Here is a 25,921-nt window from a genome sequence, read left to right on the forward strand (position 1 = left end):
CCAGTGTACTACGTCCTCAGGGAACAGTGCTGCTTCTGGCAGAGCCAGAGCTACTTTGAATTTTATTTTATTTTTTTTAAAGATTTTATTTATTTATTTAACAGAGATAGAGACAGCCAGCGAGAGAGGGAACACAAGCAGGGGGAGTGGGAGAGGAAGAAGCAGAGAAAGAAGCAGAGGAGCCTGATGTGGGGCTCGATCCCATAACACCGGGATCACGCCCTGAGCCGAAGGCAGACGCCTAACCGCTATGCCACCCAGGCGCCCCTACTTTGAATTTTAAAGCTCCTCAGCCCATACCCTTCTCGGAAGCTCATTAAACTGAACTCTCTAGTGAAAGCCTGCTAAGCTCTCCAGCTACTGGGCTGTCCCACCAACGCAGCACCAGCTGGCACATGGTGGGGAAGCCAGTGCTTACCACTCCCAGCACCTCAGGAAACCACGAATCCACACGTAGCCTTCAGTTCAGTCTAGATCAGTTTGACATCTTGTTAGTGAGCAGCCACGATGTGCTAATCACTATGTTACGCACTAAAGATACAAAGATGAAAAAGACGAAACTCCCCTGCTTGGGAGCAATTAAGCTTTTAATTTGGTTGAAGACACCACAGCCAATGAGAATGACAAAGTCTTCCAAAAAGTAACTCTATGAGCCAAACCACTCGGCTCTGCTCAATAGTCTTCATCTATATACCCCTAAAATTGCAGACCTCTCAGGAGCACATATTCTATGCTATGTAAAATATCCTAAAATATTTTACAATGAGGAACACCTGGGTGGCACAGTCAATTAAGCGTCTGACTCGGTTTCAGCTCAGGTCGTGATCTCAGGGTCATGAGATTGAGTCCTCCACCGGGCTCTGCGCTCAGCATGGAGTCTGCTTAAAAGACTCTCTCTCTGTTCCCCTCTCCCTCTCTCTCAAATAAATCAATAAATCTTTAAAAAAAATTTAAAAAATATTTACAATGATTGGATTCTTCAGCTTCTCTAAATCCAAGCAAAACGTCTTCTGATTCAGAAAAGAAGAGTTCCACCTAAGCCCAGTGACAATAATTTGTCAATAATCCCCTAGGATTCACACACAATGCCCAACATTACCAGTTCTGAGCTCAACGCTTAGAGTTATGCTTGGCACAAATGCACCTCCCAGAGGAGCAGGGAGAAGAGGCTACATACAGTGAACATTGCTACTGAGTCATCAGACACCTGCTAACAGGCATCATCCCCTCTCAGCTCTTTCCCCTCCCTGCCCTTTTGCCATTAGGCCTCCTGCTCTCAATGGAACAATGTCCACTGATGGAGATGACCAGTCTCCATGATTAAACACGCTGCTTATCTTTGTACACAACAATTCACAAAGAATCCAAACAGGTAATGCAATTGGGCTTATAATTCTAAGGTTTTTTAAAATCTGAAGTAGGACTATTAAAAAAAAGGAAAGGAAAAGCAGAAGCATGGCTTAAACAAACTAGACAGCCTCTTATTTGGGTTAAGCAGAGGGATTTCATATTGAACCAAATACCAAATGGACAGTAGATGGGGAAGGAATTTGATAAGTAACCTTGGAACTTTAATGAGAAATTTCCCATTGATAATATAGTTACAACAGTTACAAGACCAGCAGGAAAACACCCAGTACCTTAAAGCACTGTCAAACCCATTTCAAGCTTTGGATTTGGCTTGGAAAACCATTATACCTTCTGCTCAGAAAATCGTCACTTCGTTTCTCACCTTTTCCAACTACTGTTTGGTATTATAAACTGTTCCATTGTGAAACCATAATGCAATATAGTCACATTTTTCAACATAGTATAAAAACTGTATAAATATATAAACACTGTATAAAATATGCCAAATGAACACAATCCAGTGTTCTTATACCAACCAGCAATAAGATAAACCTGAAGAATGAAAGGGGGGGCATCAATTTTCTAGTTAAAAGATAAACATGTTATTTGAAAATGTCAAGGCCTAAGTATCTTTCCTTTGTAGAATTCAACTGTTGTTACAGTTTTAGAAACTTTGTTTTTAAAGGAAAATGCTTAAGAGTGAAATAAAATTTGAAAGCCCAAGTTTCCTAATAACCTTAACATAAATTATCAAAGATTTTTGTTTATACTATACACTAAAATAAAATCCTACGTTTCTCATACCTTCTTCCCATTACTTTCCAAGTTTCATAAATAAAATTTTTAGAATATTTTTTGTTTTATTCTGAAAATAGGAAACTTGCTCAGTTCAAGAGAGATTTAGAATATGTACCATGGGAGCGTTCATATACCGTTACATGCACCATCCCGATCCTCATGACCACTCTACCAGGTAGAGATCAGTGTCCCCACGTTACAGGCAAGGAAACGAAGGATCAGAGAGGTAAAGTAGCACAGGCACACCAGTCCGGTAAATACGCACTCACACAAGATCCCAGCCAGGTCTCTCTAGTCCTGGTCACTACCACCTCAACAAGCTTAACACTAAAAATGACCTTTTAGAGGCTATCTGGTTCACCTTGTTCACTCTGGAAATGAGAAGACTTAATAAAGCGAGATGCGTTTAAGCGACTGGCTGAGGACACATGCTGGTTGGAACGCAAGGCCAAGGCTAAACCTAGGGTTGCAGGTGAACCTGCCTCCAGAGGAGACAGCACTGCTCCCTTCTGCACACTAGAGCTCTCTTACCAAACTCCAGAACCATCCTCCCACAGATGGCAGAGAAGCTGCTGCTAGACCCCGCTTCCACCCGTGCCTGCTGTCTCAGCTCCCGGCCTTGGGGGGCCGTGGTTCTGAGCTGACGACGCTACAAAGAGCAGCTGAGCATTAGCAAGGCCCCCAACTAGCCTGCCCACACCCAGCCTCTGCCTAGGTGGGGGGCCAGGCGGGGGCCCGCAAAAGAGTTGGCAGGTGGAATTGTGAGAGAAAAGCAAGAGATTATAAGGAGAAATAATTCTCCACATCACTGTTTCTTTCTTTCCTCTTAACGTGTATTTTCGTATGTGGCATATTCCTTTTAAGAAGCTTTTCAGCAGGTTACACTAGCGTGACGTGTGGTGTGAAGGCACCCTATGCAAATTATAAGCAAATACAGTCTCTTGTTAGCTTTTTTCCCCAAAATCATTTTTTATGTATTTCAAGGTCACCCTTATTGTCCCATTCTCGTGTCTCATGCTCACATTTCAAACAGTGCTGACTGGAGCTTATCAGAAGGCACTTGGGAAGTTTCCAATTCACTGTTTGTCTTGGCAAGTGGCCCAAGTTAAAATGAATCTTCCTGAGGAAAAATTTTAAAAAGCAAATGACTGCTAGCTGCCATACACTTCTCTCATAAAATTATAATTCTATCTTACTTCTAGTAATAGCCTACTTGAAGTTCTACTTAATACATTTGGAAACAACTCCTAGCCTTCTTGCATAGTTGCAGGTACCTGACAATTCACTTGCAACATTATGCTTTCAATCCACTAAAGTGGCAAAATTATCCAAGTGAATAATCAATAATGGGCATTAAAACAGCTTACCATTATTAAAATTAGGTAGCATTACTTTCCTACAGAGATAAAAAGCAGCTCTCAGTTGCTGTGGTGATAATTCTCAGAGTGCTGTGAGGAATAAATGTAGTAATACCTACCCAGGCCTAATGTAAGCCAGGCATGACCCTCAACGCATGCTTAGTTTCTTTGCTCAAACAGAAAGGAAGAGAACTGAGTAAGTTACAGGTAATATAATGTTAAGGGGGCTGGTTTCAGATGATTCAACAACTAGTATCTTAAAGAAATACAGGGACAAAAATATTCAATGACGTGATATTATAGATCAGTCCATTCATTCCATGCTGGTCCCTAAAAACTAATGAAGCATATGGTAAGGGGGAAAAAAACTAGGAAAATATAAATTTCTTTTCTTAACAAAATACTTCATTTCCCTAGATTTTGCTGAAATTCAGCCAGCATTAATCTATATCCTGCATTAGAGATTAGTCATCTCTTCACCCAAAATATTCAAAGCTGAAATAGAAAGTTAGGTAAGAAAATAAGGAAAAAAAACAAAAAGAGTTTTGAACTTTGTAAAAATTGAACCTTACCTTGTATTTCGAAGACAACATCAGCAAGCATTGGTTTATTAAGGAAAAACTTGAGGGAAGTGTTATAAAACCATAGAGGTTTTCTGGCTTGATAAGTTTTGCAATTCCTTAGACAATTAATCTATAAGGGAAAACAAAAATACAGGAGGAAATGTACGATATGCTCTGGTAATAAATTTGTAGGTTGGTTAGAGAATTTGCAAAGCTGTACTAATCATCCGAAGAAATGATGACTTCCTCCTCCAGGGCACCTGTGCTCATGGCTGCCACGGGAACTTGCCCTCAAGAAGGACACGCGCTACACGAGAGGGAGCAGCGTGGCTCTGTGTAACGTTCTCAGCAGTGCGCGAACTGTCTAAGGGAAAACACAGCTCTCTGGCTGAGAAACGCCGAGTCCTGAATCCAAGCACGTCCGCGTTAGCTGGGAAACAGACAACGGTCAACCTTCTATGAATGCCTGGTAAAATATGTTCACATATACAACTTGTTCGCTTGTTCACTAGCTAAAAAAACACACATGCAAAAATTTAATTTGTCATTTTAAAAAACACGTATTTTCCCCCATCGGATCATGTCCTACAACTTACTAGATCAACACTAAAATACCTGAGAGTGATGAACTGATTCATCTCCGTCTTAATGCACAGTCTTATAGTCCTACCCACAGCCGGGACTCCTGGAATCTATCAAAGGTCGCCTGGATCTCCACTCCGCAGTTCCAGAGAACCTCTTCCATGACTACACCTATCTGCTCACACACCTGCTCGCTCTAGGTGGCGGCCTCCCTGTAATAGTACCTCTGTCTGTCGGACTCAGGGGTCTCCAGCCCCCAACTACACCCTACTTAGGCTTTGGTGCTTTGTTTATCGTTCCTGTAATCTTTCAGACATTCCTTATTCCAACCCCAGCATTCAAGAGCCAGCCCTCATCCCTCCCCTTCCCCCCATTTCCCTAGCTGAATCTCAGGACCTCTGCCTGGGTCAGAACTCTGACCTCTGCGCGGCTATCCGGGGAATACGGAAAGCTTCATTCCTAAGAAATAATCAGGCCTACAACTGCAGCAGTAGGAGTAAATGGCTCCTACTCTCCACTCTGGATTAATCCACTATGGCGGGAAATTTAAATCTTTGGTAAGAGGAAAACAAAATATTATCCGTCCTCACAAGGAGGGAGAAAACACACCCCAGACTGATCTCCATGAGTAAGGCGGAGAAGCAAAACAGGGTCGTCCAAATCCTGCTCCTAGAAAGCACGTTCTCGGATCTTAATACACATGGAAGGAACTGGTGGAGAGGGTTCAGGTGAGTGCCACACACAGAGCAGAGCAAGTCAAAAAGCCTCACAGAATCTGAGAACCAGCAAGGGCTTCTGAAATCATCATTTATTCCTCATTTTACAGAAAGTCCTGAAGAGACTTGCTCAAAGCCAGGAATAACTCATGGCCAACTCACAACTTAATGTACATTTCCTGATTCCTAACTCAGGGTTATAGTTCTGTGTTGTACTCAGTGAATGAGAGAGACCTCTACCCTAGGAAAGCACAGGAAGAAAGCACAGAACTCATCTCTCCTCCTGTACAAAGGACGGAATTTAGTTCAGTATCACGGTATTGTATAGCCCCCAGCTTCTTCCCCAGTAAGAATTCTTTTTTTTTTTCCTCAGTACTCAAAGGAATGACTGTTTAAAATCACAATCAAGGAAAGGCTCAGGTTTACAATAAGAGGCAACACTTCTGTCCTCACCATTCACGTAAAGGTTATGAATTTGTATATCATCAGTACTATATAGATGTACATTATGTATGAATAGATAGGTAGGTAGATAGATAGATAGATCATGAATCTGGGTCAACAGATTTCTTTGTCACCTATGCCTTCAATTTGAAGGCAAAAAAGATAGGAAGATAGTAGTTTGGACAGACACTGATACACACGGTGTACATTTTCCCTGCTCTATAAACAAGTATTTCCAGAGACATTTGGAAAAACAGCATGCAGGGTTTAGGTGCACATTCCTACAAAAGCATTATTTAGTTGAATTAGATTGCAAGAGAGCTACCACTCTGCCATCCCCCTGTGAAACGGACAGTTCTGTATACTTGCTTCCATGTGTGACAAGCTAGAAAAGGCCTGCCCCTTAATTCCATGTTACTTTGTTTACACTTTTTTTCTCAAGTCAGGAATCTTCATTAAAAGCTAGTACAGTTTTAAAATATTAACTTATAAAATAAAATATTAACTTAAAATGTCATTAACTTAAGTTGTAGAATTGACAAAGTCATCAGCATAAAAAAACTAGAATGATAATTTCTCTTATATTTAACGTAAGTCTATAGTTGGCTAGGCATTGCATATAGCTTACCTTTTGATCTACTGAAGCCAATTTGTTTAGCACAGAATCTGAAATAAGAATACACTGGCTCAACTGTATAATGTAGTTGTCTCTAACGTTAACAAATTTATTTTTAAAGCCCTTACAGACTGTGTAGTCTAAGGGCCTAGAGTTTTAACATGCACACATTTAGAACTGTATACAAAGTCTGTATTTTATAAACTTTGACCTTGTTTATAATTTTAAACCTATGCAAGATAAGATCTTATATCTTGTATCTTACAAATCCTTAACTGTCTACCTGATCAAATAGATTTCTCAGAACTCTTGAAAAAGGCCCACAGAGAAACCACCTTGCTCCTGAAAACTACTTGGACTTAAACTCGGAGAAGTGAGAGAGCATCCCCATTAACAAGCTCAAATGGAACTGGACAGATTCGGCAGCCCTTCATTCTTGACATAGACTGCATATTCCTGGAGCTCCAGGGGAATGTTTCAGAGGATGGAATTCACAAATCAACATTTTAAAGACATGACTCACACATATTTTAATTCTTACATGAATTCAAATCTGAGATGGTGAGAAATACATGTTTGTGTTTAAAATATTCAAATGGCAAAAATAGACTCAAGAAAAACATTTCTATACTGTTGACTCTTCTCACGACTCAATATTATTCATTCATCATCATATATTTGTTAAAATTCAAAGAACATCAAGGTAAACTGATTTTCAATAAAGGAATTTACCTTTCCTGGTGTTTTTAAAATGCATTTAACTTTCTCAATTACACTTGAAACATCCCCAGAATCTTTCACTTTCTTCCTGATGTCTTCTTCCAATTCTTCCCACTGAAAAGCACCTGTAAACAAATTAATATATGTTGGATTTTTATGTTTAAACAGGAAGTACAAAAGTAAATCTCTCATTAGATACCACTGTTCCTTCTTTTAGTATTTTTTGTCTTTACCAAATATATATCCTCGTAATTACACGAAAACATTTTAGACATTTTTAAAAAATCAGCTTCCCTTCCCCTAATGTATTTCTCAAAACCTAAAGTTTGCCTCCTTGGACAGCTGCTACCTCTTTATAACAGATGGTCACCTAAAAATGACAGCAACGGCCAGAATATTAGTTGTCATCACAAGCAGTCCTTCCGACACTCAAATTATTTACTTATCCAGGGTACGAAGGCAGATGTAGTTTTTTCATATTGAATTAAATCGTACTAATCATGGAAGGCAGTGACTACCATCAGAAGAATAAGCAGTAGGAACAGAATGCATTCAGAAGGTCTCGCGCATTGTCAGGGTCAGATAAGGATGTTCAATAGCCATGTCCGTGGAACCAACCTGAAGAAGGGAGGTGGGTAACATCCTGAGGAGCTATATGACCATGGCACTGGAGCAAAATCACCGCACCTGGTACCCCAACCCACTTCCAAGCTATCTCTTCCTAGGCTCATGCCACGTCTGTCTACACTGTCAGCCCCTTTCCTCTGTGTCTGACAAAACTGTGGGATGATCTGCAAAAGTTCTCCTTTCTCCGAGCACTTGTCTCGCTTGGCTTAGAGCAGCCTCCTATACAGCCTGCCTGCTCCTCAGTGGCCTTCTCCTCATTGAATCGATCTCCACACTTAATGCTGGTAAGTTTCCAAAAGTACGATTCTGATGATGATATTTGAAGAGATGACCCCTATCTATCCCATGGCTTACAGAAAGTCCTCTAACTCCTAAAAATAAAATTAACCAAGGTGTAGTGTGGTTGGGCATAACTGGGAGACCGAGGCCCTAGTTCTACCTCTGCCATCAATTACTGGTGTGACTTTAAGCAAGTCCTCTCACCGCCGCATAACTCAAAATCCTTTTTGATCTCTCAATCTGTATTTCTTCTGATGCTCCCCTTTCTGTATCCAGAACTTTGCCAGATGCCCTCATGGACATCAGGGATGGGGAGAGCACATAATAAACATTTACTGAACCAATGGGAGCAGGCAATTGTAGCCGGCCTGAGCCAACCAGATCCAAAGCTACTCTGAAGAGTCAAGTGATAGTCCAGTGGCTCTCAGGCATCATTCCAGCGGAACCCTATAGCAGTTGGCACTCTAGAGTATCTTTAAACTTCTCTTCACCTAACCCTCATGATTACTATACTGCACCCTGAGGTGAGAGGGAACGGGCAGGAGAGCCGTGATCTGGTCCATTTGCTACCTCTGTGGTGTAAATACTCACACCATGGCCACATTCAAGCCACCGACATGACATCACAGAGCACAGAGTTGAGAAGAGATAAACACAATTGGCTCTCACAAGCTGGTGCGAGCCAGCTCCAGCACACCACTGTTTCTTCCTACCTTTCATGCTCTTTTTCTGACTTCACTGTCAGCTCCCCTTCCTTCTCAAATTCCTGAAGGTTTTCAGCCTAGAAATATCCAGGTTTCTTGTTTTCACTTTTCTGAACTAAGGATTTTTAACTTTAAAGTCACATATTCTTTTCACAATCTAATAAATTCTTTGCATTGTCTCCCTAGAAAATTTCCCAAACACACATAGACATTACAGTCTACATTAAAATGTCAGAAGTAAAAGAACCCCTGAGAAGCCAACAGAACCCAGATCAAAAGAATTTATGCCAGTGATTCTCAACCATAGCTGTGCTTTACATTTACCTGGACATCTTTCATAAAATACCATCAGGGAGGTATCATTCCCAGACCAATTAAATTAGAATTTCTGGGGCTGGAGCACAGACAGCATTTTAAAAGCCTCCCAGGTGATTTTAAGGTGCACTGGGTGCTGATTATCACTGCTCTTCCTTCAGACATTTCACCCATGATCAAAACCCAGGGTCAGTGGTACGCAGCAAACAGCAGGTATTTTTTGATTGTCTATACTCACATATGCTAAAGGAGAACAGATATTAGCTCTCAAAAAGAAATTGTATTAACTAACGAATATCTACACAATATCTCCAGTCAGATATTATCTGAGAGGGGTGCTTGGGTGGCACAGCGGTTAAGCGTCTGCCTTCGGCTCAGGGCGTGATCCCGGCGTTGTGGGATCGAGCCCCACATCAGGCTCCTCCGCTATGAGCCTGCTTCTTCCTCTCCCACTCCCCCTGCTTGTGTTCCCTCTCTCGCTGGCTGTCTCTATCTCTGCCAAATAAATAAATAAAATCTTAAAAAAAAAAAAAAAAGAATATTATCTGAGAGAAAGCAAGAATTAAGTTGAAATACATAGGATTGAACAGCAGGTAAATCCCTACAGGCCACTCATTTGTCTGAGAATAGACACAGAAGGACCCAGTAACTAAATTAAGACTAGTTCATAGGGGACTCTAAGAATTGGGCTATTCTTATAATTAGAAATGCTAACCAAGTCATCTTTGACATGTTTTGGTCCAAATAAAGTAATAATCCTTATACTGGGATTTTCTTTAGCTTTTTTAAAATTGTGATATAAACATTTAACAAGTGGAACGCCTGGGTGGCTCAGTCGGCTAAGTGTCCAACTCTTGATTTCAGCACAGGTCATGATCTCGGGGACCTGGGATCAAGCCCCAATCTGGCTCCACACTCAGCAAGGAGTCTGCTTGAGGATTCTTTCTCCCTCTCCCTCCACCCGTCCTCCCACTTGTTCTCTCTCTCTCCCCCTCTAACATAAATAAATGTATCTTAAAAAAAAAAAGAATATCTAACGTGATCTTTTTGGCAGAATTTTAGGTGTCCATTATGGTGTTGTTAGCAATAGCCATGATATTGCATGATATAGCAGATCTCTAGAACTTACTCATCGTGCATAACTGACTGAGATTTTCTGTTTAGTTCTCAGAGCACTGATTGAACTGACTGAGGTTCTGGGGAGCACGGTACACTCATGCATACAAGCTGTGCTTTTAGGCAGGGCAGAAAAGAGCATACCGCAGAATAATTCCAAAAGCCGGAAGATACCAGGCAAGCTGAGGACGAAAGCTCCCTTCCACATGTTCATGTGCTCTGGCGGCATTTCAAGCAGCCATGTGAAATTCTAAGGGCCATCCGTGGTGTGAAGAGCTCAAAGGAAAATTCTTGAGGCTCTTACATACATTTCAATTCCTAACCATCTGAAATTGTGTGCATCAGGAATGTGCAAGCATAAAGACTATCACATATTGTGAGAATGTCACAACTGTAGGCCAATAAAGGATGACTCGATGAAGACCCAGAAACTGCTGACCCCACTCCTTCTCTTTGGCTAACAGTCTTCCAATTCCTATACAGTATACAGTGTTAGCTGTTACCCAACAGAAAACTAACATACACGAAACACCGACTTTTACTGGGTCTATTTATTTAGGAATTTGCATAGGAGAAAACACCGAAGCCTTAACGTTAACCAGACCATTCAACAGACCCTTTCTAAATACAGGACAAATGTCCATGGTGACACAATATACACAAAATTTCAAATTCCTAACGATTAAAAAGAAGAATGTTATTTAGAGGAAATTAAGACATTCTTTATAATTTGTTTTTGTTTTTTTTTTTTAAAGCAGGAGATAGACTGAAGATGGTTTTTCAGTCCATGTTTGCTCAGGGCGAATATTCCTGAGCCTGCTGTGTCCTGGAGTTCTACCTCTGCCTTACCGACCTAATAGACTCGAGTACAAACAGCTCCTGCCTGCACTGCCCCCGGAAGCTGATTTGTGGGTAGGCCACGGCTGCTGTGAGGAAACCACTACATAACTGGGTCTTCAAACTTGTGCTCGGTTCAAAAGTTTTAAAATGCTCAACAACAGCAGCAAGAAAAGCAAGGAAAACAAAGATTCCCATAAGCCTGTCCTCTTTACTGAAGTCTCTAAAAATATGTGTGTGTGTGTGTGTGTATTTAAAACTTCATTAAAAATATTTTTTTAAAGATTTTATTTATTGAGAGAGAGCATGAGCTGGGGTGAGAGGCAGAGAAAGAGGAAGAAGCAGACTCCCCACTGAGCAAGGAGCCTGATGTGGGGCTCAATCCCAGGAACCCAAGACCATGACCTGAGTCAAAGGCAGATGCTTAACCAACTAAGCCCAGGCTTACCAGGTGCCCCGATAAAAAAATATTTCCTAAATAAATGGTAACCTATGCACGAGATAAAACAAAACATCAATAAGTGTTTCAACATTTGAGAGTAAGAGTTGATTTTTTTCTTAACAAATTTTCTCCATTTTTCACAATTGTCTTTACTGTACAAGTACAGCTTTAATATCTTTTTAAATATAATTTAAACACAATGTAACTCTTGTTTGAGTCTGAGGTTATACTCTATAAATACAGAATAAGTAATAGGTTCCTGCTAAAGCATTTCTTTTCCGTTCTCCTCAAAGCATCGGGGTCTCCCTGCAGCCCCAGGTCGATGGCCTGTGACCGGGCTCTTACCTGACACCACCTCTTCTCTGGGTCTGGACATATAAGCAGAGAACGAATGGAGCAGAAATGCAATAGCTCAGTGGCAGGTTAGGAAGCCTGTCCTCTGACTGGTCAAGGGCCTGCAGCCAGCTCTCCTTGCCATGATGCACCTCTGCCTCTACTGGCTCTTCCTGGGCTCACGTCGTTTCCACCCAGCCACGAAGCACCCCCTGCCCACCCTCAGGCGGCAGCTACCACAGGGCACCTCCGGCTCCAGCTCTGAAGAGCTCACGTCAGTCAGTCTTGCAGCTGGCCCCATTTTGATCTTGTGCCGAGACTGATAGACTGGTCCCTGCCCTGGGCCTCTGGACTGAATGCCAGCCTCTGAGCCCCCTGGCTAGGGTTGGTACGTGGTTCCTCACAGGGCAGGTGGCGCAGCTGCCTGCGGTCCAGAGCATCAGCATGACGTGGGAGACTGCGTGAAATGCAGTCTCACGCCCCACCCCCCAGCCTACTGAATCAGAATCTGCATAGGAGGGGGGCCTGGGTGAGTCAGGTCATGACCCCAGGGGCATGAGATGGAGCCTGGCATTTGGCTCTCTGCTCAGCAGGGACTCTGCTTCTCCCTCTGCCCCTCCCCCTGCTCGTGCTCCTTCTCCCTCCCTCCCTCTCTCTCTCAAATAAATAAAATCTTAAGAAAAAAAAAAAAAAGGCTCTGCACATGAACAAGATAAGATGCCCAGCTGACTTGCATGCACAGTAAGCTTGAAAAGCACTGGTACAAATGATGGACAAGCTGTAGCCCCAACCACCTGTCGTCAGAATAATGGCCTTACTGAGGTTGATCTCCAGAATAATGGAGCTTCCTTATTAAACTCCTGTCTTGCCTCCTCTATTCCACCTCCCTACTATCGCCAGAGATGATCGTGTCAAAGCCCAGTCTGATCATGCTTAAAATTCTAGAACAGCTTCGATGAATAGCTTCCATCTGGCTTGCCAGCCTCATCTCCTGCAAGCCTTCACCTCCCACTCTATGCTCCAGCCGTGGGAAACTGTGCTTCCTGGAAAACAGCACTTACTCAAGATTACATTTTCCTTAATGTATGTTTCTCAATAAATTAACTGCTTTCAAATAGCATTAGTGTCAACACATAAGGGGGCTGAGGAAAGAACTTTTTTTCTTTCACCTTTTCTTCCATCTGCATGTATTAATTTTGCAATTTAAGAAAAATCACTCCTCTGGGAAACAAACTGAGGGCTTGGGGGGGTGATGGGATTGACTGACTGGTGATGGGTATTAAGGAGGGCACGTATTGCATGGTGCACTGGGTGTTACACACAAGTAATGAATCATGGAACTTTACATCAAAAAATAAGGATGTACTGTATGGGGACTAACATAATATAATAAAAAAATAATATTATAAAAAAAAAGAAAAAGAAAAAATCACTCCCTACAAGAAAGACAAGTAGGTTCTGTCACTGGAGATACAACTAGCTATTTATTGCTACCTTATTAAAGAGGATATAACTGACTTCAAAGTGTTCATGTGCCTTCGAAAGTATTCAATAGATATTGTAGCAAACTTGCTGAATAACTCATAATTTCAACAGTAACATCACTGAAAAGCCAAACACTTCCTTCATAGTTCTCTAAACACCATTAATGACTTTTTTCTTTTAACATGTAAACATTTTTGTTTTTCAGAACTAGCCTTAAATTCTAAACTGTGAGACTCAAAGTTTAAACATAAAAATCTGTAGTAGTAAATGAAGTGTTTAGTCTGCTTTATTCATATGATGATTCACAGCTACTAGAGTCTACTCACTGATTCAACCAACACAAAACCTGCCATGTTGAAGGCGCTGTGTTGGAGTGCTCTGTAGGAGTGGTTATTTATGCCTTTCCCAAGCCATATTCACTGAATAATGTGTAAGACCTACTACCGTTCCACTCCTACATAGGTATATGTATGTAACATATATAAAGGTTTTTTAAAACTTTTTTTAAAAGTAATCTCCACACCCAACATGGGGCTTGAACTCACAACCTGGAGATCAGGAGGCACGCGCTCTACTGACTGAGCCGGCAGGTGTCCCCATATACGTACATTTTAATCCGCTTAAATCTTCATACTGCAACTGCACTTTTCAAAACCATTAATTTTTTACTTTAACTTATAGTAAAATTATATAACCACAGCCCAAATGAAAAAAAGCAAAATCTTATATTAACATCTATTATTTCAAACTGAAGACTATCCAAAAGTTTCTTACAAATATGAAACAGCATTTTATTTGCAAACCTTTGAAGTCTAAAAACAGATTATGAATGTTTCTCCAGCCACATTCCAGAGGAGTGACCTTAACTTAATATTTCATCAGAACATGATTCCAAGCGAAAAATTAAAGAGAGAAGTTCTCGGAAAATTTTTACTTCAATGCTTACTTTAAAAATCATTTTACATCAATTCTTTTCCATTCTTATATGGGACACTTAGATGTGACACCCTCAATTCATTAGCTAACATGACTCAGATAAAACTTCTATTTTTTAAAATATAGTAGCTACAAGTATTTAAAAGGACAAGAAGAAAAAAAATTGATAAGCTCTATCTTAAAAAGATAAGTGCACTGTAAGAAAAAAAAGTAAAATCTAAAAGAGTCAAAGTCAGGGTGCTTGGCTGACTCAGTTGGTGGAGTGTGTGACTCTTGATCTTGGGGTTGTGGGTTCAAGCCCCACACTGAGGTGTAGAGATGACTTAAAAATAAAATCTTAAAAATTAATTAATTAAATTAAACAAAGTTGTTCAGATCTCAGTCTAAACTAACATTAGATATTGTTTCCAGTTCCTAAACTGAATACAAGGACCCTAATTTCTCTCAATTCCCTCCAAAATCTAAGAGTAAAACAGAAAAGTGAATAAATGGCCAGCTTTCAAGATGCAGATACTGAGGAGCCTGGGAAGCGCAGCTGGTTAAGCATCTGCCTCTTGGTTTCGGCTCAGGTCATGATCTCAGGGTCATGACCTCAGAGTCCTGAGACCAAGCCCCACATTGGGCTCCCCACTCATCTGGCAGTCGGCTTCCTCTCTCTCTGTCTTTCCCTCCACTCACCCTCTCTGTAGTCCGTGCTCGCGCTCTCTCTCGCTCTGTCTCTCTCTCTCAAATAAATCCTTTAAAAAAAGATGCAGATACTTATTTTCATTTAGACTTTGAAAATTTTGTTTCTTTAGAGTTAGTCTAGACAATAAATTCTCGTATTTTCACATTTTGGATATTTTTTTTTTAAAGATTTTATTTATTTGTTTGACAGAGAGACAGCCAGAGAGAGAGGGAACACAAGCAGGGGGAGTGGGAGAGGAAGAAGCAGGCTCCCAGCAGAGGAGCCTGATGTGGGGCCCGATTCCATAACGCCGGGATCACACCCTGAGCCGAAGGCAGACGCTTAACAGCTGCGCTACCCAGGCGCCCCTACATTTTGGATATTTTTGTTTAAATAAAATACTAACACATCTGCTCAGTAGGAAAAGAAATTATTATTTTCACAAGTAGATTTAAAACCAGGGCAAGCAAACTTATAAGGAAGATGGAAAGCTTGAACGAATTCCTGTATATAAAGACTATTTCATGTATAATCCTTGCCTCAGAAGGTAGAAAGAAGATAAAACTGAAATTAACCAATACACCTGAGGACCACAGGCACAGTTGCTTTCAAAAGCTTAAGAGAACGTACCAGAACCATTTAACAAGATACCTGAATAAATGAAGCGCAGAATGTCCGACAAACAAGAACAGAAGAGGGCGTCTTTGACAATGACACGTAAGGGCGGGTTGCCTGGAGAATCCTGACTAGCACCTGGAAATGCAGTGTCTCTGTTGATAGCGAAGAGGTCCTGGGTAGTTCGGATGATACTGGAATCCTGAATGTCTGCGGGACTCTTCACGTTGAAAAGTAGCATGAAAACATGGCTTACGGCACACAGAACAATCTTGTGGGCCTCGGCAACTTCCTTTAAATCTGGGTTGTAAAATACCACATCCACACACTGGCAGCAGAACAGCAAATTATTTAAATCAGAGTTATAATGCGATGCTTCAGCCTTTAAGACGGGCATTTTCTCTGTTTCAAAAAAGAAAATAAAAGTGATAGATTATTCTTTAGGTCTATAGACCTAATCATTTCAGGTTTCTTTTAAACACAACAAAAGAATATCTTCTTAGTATTATTAAGTTGAGCCATATGAAATTGCCAACATTTGGCCATTTGTGACCTATGAAAACAGCAATTTTGTGTAACTTAAATCTAATTATAAACACATATAAATTAATTATCCTGAGATAACAGTCACAGAAATACTGTACTTTTTATAGTACAAACGAAAATTATACTAATGCCATTAACAGCAATAAAATAGTACTTCTCATTATTTGCGTGTCCCCAAATAAAATACCTCTCCAAAGACTAAATTTTAGTATGTTGGTAGTTATCATTCCTTACTTCCACCTGATAAAAAATTCAAACAAATTACTGAGCTAGCTCTGAAGAACCTAACCTCACATTTGAAGTCGTTTTCCTCCTGGGTTTGGACATGGAGGGCGGAGGAAATTGTAAAATTAAATTATGAAAACTGTAACCTCTCAAAGCCCGTCCTCAGAGTCTTGGGACTCCATTGTTTGAAACCATCTTGACCATTTTGTTTTGATCCTAAAATTAATATTTTTTCCCTCCAGGTAAAACAAGAACCAGTCTTTCGCCCTCAGCACACCTCAGGTAGAGTGTTGGTTAGACTCCCCACTTTCCAAAAAAAGGATGTAACCTTCCATTTCCTAGTTTGATCACTAACAAAGATAATGAGCCCTCAGTCAATTCAGAATATCCCCAAGAGCATCACACCCTAGGCCCTCATCAGAGACCCTAACTGTGAAATATCTGCTGGCTAGCTTTTATCCCAAGCTGAACTGAGGAAAGTGTTGTCTGTAAAGGGCTGCTTGAAAGATACACAATCTTCTAAATCAGAATTCAAACTTTTTTAGGAATGAAAATTCTTTAAAGCAAAACTCCAGTTTCTAAAACTGATAATAACAAAGTACTTTGGTGGCTAGGCTTTTCCTGAACTGTACCCCTTCCCTCCACAGCCTAAGGCACCTCACAGACCCCTAATGGCTTAAGGACAATCTGAAAGCCACATGCCCCAGAGCCCAGGATCTATCCTTAGAAGAAACGAGCACCAGAATGAATGTTCAGTGTGATACTTAACAAAAGGGCACAAGGTACCACCTGGGAGAACAGAGACAGCATTTGCTGACCAGACACTTGACACTTCGGAAAGCCCTGTCCACTACAAGTGCCCCAAGCGGAGACCCCCATGAGAAATTTCTCCTACTGCTAAATGCCATGAACTGCTTTGCTTTCTCAGAGGAACTATTGTGTTTTCTCTTCTTGAATAATAAGAACCAAGAAATTATCTATCTTCATTGTTTATTTGGCTATTCCCCACCCATCTTCTCATCCGGAAAGTATTTAAAGCAGCAGGTTTGCTACATAACAGACCAAGTCTCCACTCTTACTTTGCACACCAGGAAGTTCAAAGCCAAATTGTGTATCATCTAAGATCTATCTGCATCTAAAAAAAAAAACAAACCTGGAATTGACTTCCCATACTAATTTATGTTTTCCTGATTTTTAATTTATATAGATTTATTTAACAAGTACTTACCAAGTACCTATATTTTAAAACAATTTCCATAACAAATCAGTCTGAATAGAGTACTACTATTATATTTCTATGACATAATTATGCGATAATGTTGATAAAAGTTAATTTTGATAAAAATTATATTTATTTATTTTTAACTTTATTTTCCTCTAACCTTGTGTTATGAACATTTTTAAGCATTCAAAAAGTTGAAAGAATGATACGATAAGCACACACATATCCTTCACCTGGATTTTGCAATGGACATTTTGTCATGTTTGCCTTATCTCTAGCTACATACACACTTACACACACCCTCAAGCTGCTGAACCACTTAAAAGTAAGTTGTAATCATCAAGATACTTTAGCTCTAAATGATGTCATATTCATTTCCAAAGAATAAGGACATTCTTCCATTAATCATACCCATTACCATACATATAAAAATTAACAATTCTCTCATGTCACCCAATTACCAGTCCATATTACAATTTTACCCAACTATCCTAAGAAAGTCTTTAACATGTTTTTATTGAACCGTATCCAATCAAGGTTCATGCACTGCATGTCGTTGTTCCTTCTCTCAGACTCGAGTCTAGGATAGCTCTTCATCGCACACACTATTTTTTTAAAAAGCTATAGACTCAAGTTTAAGACAGTATTCCTCAAAAATGGGTTCAAGTACCACCTGCTTCAGAATCACCTGGAAACTTATTTTAAAAGCAGATTCCACACCCCATCCCAGATTTACTGAATAAGAATGCCAGGTAAGTCCTCAACATACTCAAATTTGGGAACAACCGCTCTAAGACTCGTGAAGTGATCTATAATAAATATCAATTGAACGTCTAGACATTCGTTAAAAATGCACCTGGTTGTTCAAGCTGAGGTGGTCTAATTCCATGAAATGAGTTGCTCATTTTCCTTTTCTTCATTTTTTCACTTGTCTTCTGATTTAAGGCTTGAATCATAAAATACTCCAACTAAAACATGAATCGAATTGTAATTAAAGCTTCAACAAAATTATGTATCTGACATGATTATTGGTACCCCAGATCACATTTGCCAAATGTTTTTAATGCCAATACCATCTACATGTAAGCTTTAGCAAACACTTTTGAACAAATTTTTATTTTAAAAAATGTATCAAGTAGAACAGACTGTGCTTTGTCTAAGCATAAATAAACTATCCATTCAAGAAGGAACTGTTTATTCTCTTGAATAATCAAGAAAGCCCAGCAGTACAACTGTGTGACTGTCAATAACCATCTCGTGGGCAACCACAGCAGTTAATACTAGAAAAACTCAAGGCAGGACAGACCCGGCTTTATGTCACAGAAGCTCATATCAGCTAGGGACGTTTACACATGCTCTATCTTTTTCTTGAATAAATTACATTGAAATACGTCCTTTAGGTTATAAATTAAAAATCCGGGGGCACCTGGCTGGCTCAGTCAGTAGAGCATGCAAATCTAGATCTTGGGCTTGTAAGTTTGAGCCCTACATTAGGTGTAAAAATTACTTAAAAATAAAGTCTGAGGGGGCACCTGGGTGGTTCAGTGGGTTAAGCGTCTACCTTCAGCTCAGGTCATGATCTCAGAGCCCTGGGATCAAGCCCCGCATCAGGCTCCCTGCTCAGGGGGGAGCCTGTTTCTCCCTCTCCCTGCACCCCCTGTGCTCTCTTTAGCTATCTCTCTCTCTCTCAAATAAACAAATAACATCTTTCAAAAAAACAAAAAGAAAATCTTAAAAAAAAAAATAATCCTAACCACACGTACTCCTCGCACAGTTCCAGGCCTAAGTCTTACACTGTGAGGCTTGGGGCAAAAGAATAAATAGAGGTCTATGTACCATATACATAAATATTTAAACTTTGTAAATAAAGAAACCAAACTATTATGTAAAAGATATTCTATCTTCTTGCTTTGACAAATGTATCATCATGAAAGCCTAGAAGGCCAGGTTTGGATTTAAATTCTCAGTCTTCTCAGAGCTTCCTACAGCACAGGGAGAACTGGCCCCTAACTCCCGGGCCCCAAGACTGCCCCTTCTCTTCTCACCCCCTGCTCCATCCCATGCCTTGAGGAGCTTTATGCATACAAGTAGACATCCACGCTTGCGTATCCAAACTCTACTTTCCCCTCCCCCATTCCTCACATGCAGCCATCCTTTGGCCACCTTTCAGACCTATGGACACACACGCACTAGTAATGCAATCCACTTTCAGGAGGACTGATCCAGGAAAAAGGCCTGCACAGGCCAGAGAAACAGACTGAGAGCGCTGGTCAGAGAATTCTAGGCTCCTGGGTTTTGGAACACGGTTGCAGCACTGTTCTATTGTACAGTGTTGTTCTGGGTTGATGGAAATGCTCTGTAATATCTGTGCTATTGAATAGAGTAGCCACAAGCCACATGTAGCTATTAAGCACCTGAAATGTGGGTAGTGCATCTGAGGAAGTGAATTTTCTTTAATTTAAACACAAATCGCCGCCTGTGGCTGGTGGCTACCATAATGGATGGTGCAGGTCTAGAAGGGCTACCAGCGCCAGGTGGGCATACCCCCTTGGCTCCATCAACTTTTGCCACGGCGGTGCAACTGGAGGAGGGCCAGATGGGGCTCTCTAAAGCTGAAGGGCACAAAGCCCTCTAGCCCAAGTCTTCATCCCTGACCCTTAAATACAAGGTTTAAAATGCTCCTTGCACTCGGACATTATCACCCCCACCTATACTCCTGCAAGTACCACTATTTCTTACACTCAAGATCGAAGCCGTACTTTTCAACAATCTCAAAACAGATAATTCTGATCTTATTTCCATAGTCTCACCAAGTCTTAAGGAAAAAAGAAACTGCCATGTCTTTCTTCCAACCTTGACCACATCTTCAATCCTTATCATGCATCCAACTCTAACTGCAACACCAGGTGTGAGTAACAAAGAGAAACAAGGAGGAGGAAGCAGAAGCGAGCAAAGTGGGCTTGTAAGTTGGCAGGTGGGAAGAGAGACCTTGAGATCTCAGGTTCAGGAAGTGGAGCAGGGAACAAGGAGACCTCCAGACCCCCAAGAGAGCCAGCCCCCTCCTCTCCAACACATGAAACCAAGCTATCATTTTTCCCCAGTTTCCTAAATATTTCAAGAAAATGCAAGATTCTTAGACTAAATTAAGATTTTTTAAAATCCACTACAACATAATATCTTTGACAGGAAAATTAGATTTCAGTCCTCTCTACCTTTCCACCCTTTCTACTTTTAATTTATCACTGCAAATAAATAAGACAAAAGTTTCTCACAGTCATTATGATACCAATATTGTGAGTCTATCTTCCTTAATGCTATGTTATCAACATTTCTTTACATTAGTGGGCTGTATAATAGCCACTTATACATGATAGAAATCAGAACCATTTATATTTGGTTCTTATTTTATCTTTGGTTTTTATTTGGAGTTTGGTAACTGTCTGGAACAAATAAAATTTCTACAGTCATCTGTGGAGACCTCAACATGTTGACATGGATCAACATAATGAATATTCTGGTATATTGGAAAGAGTACTTGACGGAGATCCAGGGAACTAACGGAGAAGTTCAAAGTGCTCCTGCTTCATGCAGGGTTTGCTTTGGTTTAAACCTCTCATCCATGTTTAACAAATGTGTCTGTTGAGTGGAGTCACTTCTAAGAGGGTTGAAAAGATAGTTCCAAAGTCAGTTAATACTTACATGATACAGCTCCACACTATTCTCCAAGCACCACACAGTCCTAATAGTGTAGGGTAGATGCTGTGTGCTAAGACGGGCCTCAAAATGCCTATAGGACCCAATAAATGCCATAGTTACAGAGCAAGCAAATCCCAAATGTCTTTTTTTAAGATTTATTTATTTGAGAGAGAGAGAGCGTATGTAAATGCAAGCAGGGAAAGGGGCCGAGGGAAAGGGAGAGGAGAGAAGCAGACTCCTCGCTGAGCGTGGAGGCCGAGGGCTCGATCTCAAGACCCTGAAATCATGACCTGAGCAGAAATCAAAAGTCGGACACTCAACCGACTGCACCACCCAGGTGCCCCAACAAGCTATTTGTATAAGTAGTTTCTATGGACATTTTTGAGCTGAATCATTTAGGAGTATACAAAATCTTGACGACGCACACGTGGAGGAAGAAAAATCATTCTTTTCAAATTGTAGTAGAAATGAAGGAGAACTTTCAGGGCCCAATGGTTTGAGTTGTAAGGCTCGTTGAACTATATAAAGATTACGAATCAAATGACACCGCAGGTTTGTGTAAGTAAATATGATTCGATATGTACAACAAAACACAACACTGTCACCAAACGGAAAATTCTAAAATATCCTATTGGACAACAGAAAATGCTTCATTTGGATAGAAAAATAAAATTATAATTTTACTCTTTACTTCTACTCTCAGTGTGTTTCTCAAAGTTAAAACCAATCATGCTTTTAAAACTAAAGTTCTAATTGAGGTTCTAAAAAATAGCTACACAGCCAACCTGACAAATGACTTAAATTTATGTAACAGGGATTGCCACTTACCACTCCTCCAAAATATTTCCCTATATAGAAGTCATCAAGGCTGTGTAGTTCAAGGTAGGTAGCTCCCAGTTCTTTGGCAAGCTGGATTCCTTCCGTCGTACTGACACAGCTCCCTCTGTCTGAGGTACACAGCGGGCACGTACAAGGCAATTCTTCTGAGAAAATAAGTATGAGTAATAACGAGCTTTGAAATTAAACAGGAAAAGAAACACACACAGGCAACCTGAACATTAAACAACAAATTAACAGCTCATACCAGAACCACAGTTCAGGGGCATTTGGTATATATACTATCAACTAGACTCTGAATAAAAAGCATCAGTGTTAATAGAAAGTTCCCTAAAGTAAACAAGCTTTGAGTGCAAGCGGAATAAACAGTATCTTAGAAAACAGAAAAACTTAAAAATAAGTGAATATATATTACCAAGACTTTTATAGTAATTAAACCAATCAACTAGTAATGGAGGACATGTTTCCCTTTATACAATGCTGACACCCTATCAATAAAAATTAACAACTTAATTGCCCATAGAAACCATGGAAAACAGTGGGTTAGCTCTTTTCCTTTTTCTTTCTTTCTGTCTGTCTTTCTTTCTTTCTTTCTTTTTGTAATAAACTCGAAATATATTCACCGAGTTGACTAGATGTGAATCCTCAAGGCTGCAAAATTTTGTAGATTTCATATAAAGTACATTTTTATTAATCCATACATTTCAATTATTAGACTCTAAAGTATATTTGACTGCAGAAACCAAATTCAATCACTTATCTTTCTATTCAAGATTAAAAATCATAAACTAAAGGAATAAAAAGTATTTATTCAAAATGTGAACTATCCTAAGCCTCATGGTTGTACCACGTACAGGTGTATGGCTGGGCAGGTGGTAGATCAGCATATCTATTAGGACACTCCTTAATAAAGCTAAAAATGTATATTCAACTCTAGATTCATCAGCAAGCTTTGTTTTGCTTCATGACACATCAGATACATCATTGTTTAAACAGCAGCCAAATCAAAGAGGGATAAATTCATTTCTAGAAATGCATGTTGTTATGGATTAGTTTCCCTAAGAAGCAGACTCTCAGATGGAGACTGGTGTACAGGAGGTTTATTGGGGGAATGATCTTGGGAACAAATGTTCTCAGGGATGAGGGAAGGAGGACTGGGCAGAGAAAAAAATTCAAACTGCAATATAGCTACAACAAAGATCTCAGAGGATCCTACTTGGGGTTCTGGAGCTTAGATGGCCCTTTAATGGTTCCCCATTTGGGGAAAGGCAGCTGGGCCTTTGTGCTCCTAAATCAATCAAGATAATCAGTGATTAGATGAGGGCTGCCATGGAGGGGGCAGAACCTTGAGCAGACAACTTCTATCAGCACAAAGTAATACCTAGGAAGGGACTCAGCTGTCCACCATCAGCAGCCCACAGTGTGGTAACTGAGGGAGTAAGTACAGTGGCCCTCAAAGGGCATTTGGGGGACACCTGTGTGGCTCAGTTGGTTAAGTGTCTGACTTGAGTTCAGCTCAGGTCGCAATCTCAGGGTTGTGAGATCAAGCCCCACATGGAGCTCTGCATTCAGCGTGCAGCCTACTTGAGAGTCTTTCCCCCTCCCCATCCCTCCCTGTCTGCTTTTCCCCGCTTTCTCTCCCTCTAAAATAAACAAATAAAATCTAAAACAAATTTTTTTTTTGAAAAGGACATTTGGGCAACTTCCCACAGTCTACACAACAAATTCCTTACCAATGAACTGCATATAGGTAGACCATATATATGTACACAAAGGATATTTAGGGCATGTGCGTGCTATGCATGTAACTACGTAGATAATTTCAGCTTCACTGAAAGCATTTTAGAGCTCAGAAACCAGGAATTTACATCCTCCTTTTGCAAAGGAAGAAACTGGGGCTCAGGGAAGATAAGTGACTTGTCCAAGTCTCTTTGTGTGTCTGAGATGGAAAAACAACGATAAAACTGTTACTTGCTCTGATAAGCAAAGTGATATCAAAAGATAAGATAAAAATTTAGTTTGAGTAAAGACAGTGATTTAAAAGTTAAGCATGGGTTCTCAAAATTAAGCCACGAATTCTGAGTTTTTGCTTTTACTTTTTCCAAGATCATCATGGGTTTGGAGCACATGAAGTTTCTATACAGAATTTAGCCTATCTTGAAAAATAACACATTGGTATTTCACATTCTTTACAAAGAATCATACACAGTGCCTTTGATTTTCTGAAGACAGAGGCCTTCTTATGTCTACAAAGCTCTCCTTATGTTGATGGAATGGGGTGAGTAGGCAGCCCATCTTATTAAACTGTATTTCTAAACAAAAATTGAGCAACCGGTTTCAAGTGAAAAATAAAGTGAACATAATGTAAAATAATTTTTAACAAGTAATCTTGATTTGAAGGAAAATCTGTCTAATTTCAGGTTTAACCCAGCTAACCAGGGTTTTCCGTTGTGTGTAGCCATGGCCCCTTACTGACATACACGCCTAGAAAATTCCTCTTCACATCTAGTCTTCACATCTCCTCTGTGACACAGAAGACATTGCTTTTTGTTCACATGCACCCAAAAGGGAAAAAATGTCTCATCATTATGTGGTGGGTATAGCAGGAAAACCAACAAAACATTTACGGAATAAATAAACCTACATTATGCATTTTACCAGGAACCATGAGAGGACCCAAAATAATTTTAAATTGCGGTGCCTTCTTCAGGAGATCACTCCTGTGAGCGCACCTCAGGGTCACAAGGACTCCAGACATCAGTGTTACACTTTTGGTTAACAGTACAGTCTTTTTTCTTTCTCTTATGTGACATCCTTTAAGGTGTTATCACAAATGTCTATTTTTTTTGGAAAGCAAACACACGGTAACTCTGGAATTCAAATGAATGGCATTTCTTTCAAAGCAGTGGCTTTCAGAATCTGTAGGGTGATTCTTACAATGTTGCCAAGTGCTTGAAAGTTTTAGAAATCCTTTTCAGAATTCTAGCCTAGCAATGTACTCGATTCTATCAGAATTTCAAAAAGAAAAGACAGGATGCCCATTTTGGGGAGCTTAAGGCTATGAATACCCCTAGGCATGTTCAGAAAAAAAATTCTTTTTAAAAGACAGGTTCAATATTTAGTAAAAGCCAAAAATTTGTTCAAAGCCAAATGTGGTGAAGAAGACACACAAGTCAAGCTTGTCAAAATATGTGTAACAAAGGAAAATGATGAGACTGATTGTGTTTGCTGAGCTAATTCTAAAAAGAGCTCAGGAGAGGAATTATCAGGAGAACACACAGCACAGATTCATGTATTGCAAGGGACTGGGAGAGGTTAAGCAATAAAAATCCTCAGGTTGAATATCAGATTTAGCTTGGTAATTACTTTGCAATCACATCTATATGTGAAATTAATTTCATCTTGTTTAAAACCATTCATTCACTAACTGAACAAATGTTTATTGAGTACCTACCATATATCAAACAAGAAATACACACAGATAAAAGCTCATAGTCAACTGAGCCAACATAGACACGACTGCAAATTATAATATAATACATATAATAAATACTAAAATAAAGTATGCAAAATCACCACGGGAACAGAAGGGAAGAAATGAACTCTGCCTGAAGATTATGGAAGGCTTCACAGAAGAGGTAGTGATTTACTGGATAAGTATGAATTTGTCATGCAGATATGACAGGAGGGGCACTCCCATTAGAGGATATAGCATATACGGAGGTCTGGGTGTAAGAAAGAACAACAACACATTAGCTTCCAGTTTCAAAATGGCAAGCTAAGCTCACATTGCAACTCCTCTCCCTGCCAAATCACAGAAATGACTAAACAAAGAGGGGAGGGAGAGGGAAGGAGAAAGGAGAGAGAAATGGAAGGAAGGAAAAAGGGAGGG

General features: G+C 40.1%; 1 protein-coding gene across 1 annotated transcript in view; it reads right to left on the minus strand.

Moving 5' to 3' along the window:
* RHOBTB3 (Rho related BTB domain containing 3) overlaps positions 1-25,921 on the minus strand; it is a 52,641-nt gene that overhangs the window by 16,447 nt on the left and 10,273 nt on the right. The window contains exons 4-8 of the mRNA XM_008700880.2: positions 22,021-22,175; positions 18,353-18,464; positions 15,540-15,905; positions 7,160-7,272; positions 4,079-4,199 (exon numbers count right to left, since the gene is read on the minus strand). Coding sequence (XP_008699102.1) covers positions 4,079-4,199; positions 7,160-7,272; positions 15,540-15,905; positions 18,353-18,464; positions 22,021-22,175 — 867 coding nt within the window. The remainder of the gene's footprint in view (positions 1-4,078; positions 4,200-7,159; positions 7,273-15,539; positions 15,906-18,352; positions 18,465-22,020; positions 22,176-25,921) is intronic.

The sequence above is a fragment of the Ursus maritimus genome, unplaced genomic scaffold, assembly GCF_017311325.1.
Source record: "Ursus maritimus isolate PB19 unplaced genomic scaffold, ASM1731132v1 scaffold_5, whole genome shotgun sequence".
Lineage (NCBI taxonomy): Eukaryota > Metazoa > Chordata > Mammalia > Carnivora > Ursidae > Ursus > Ursus maritimus.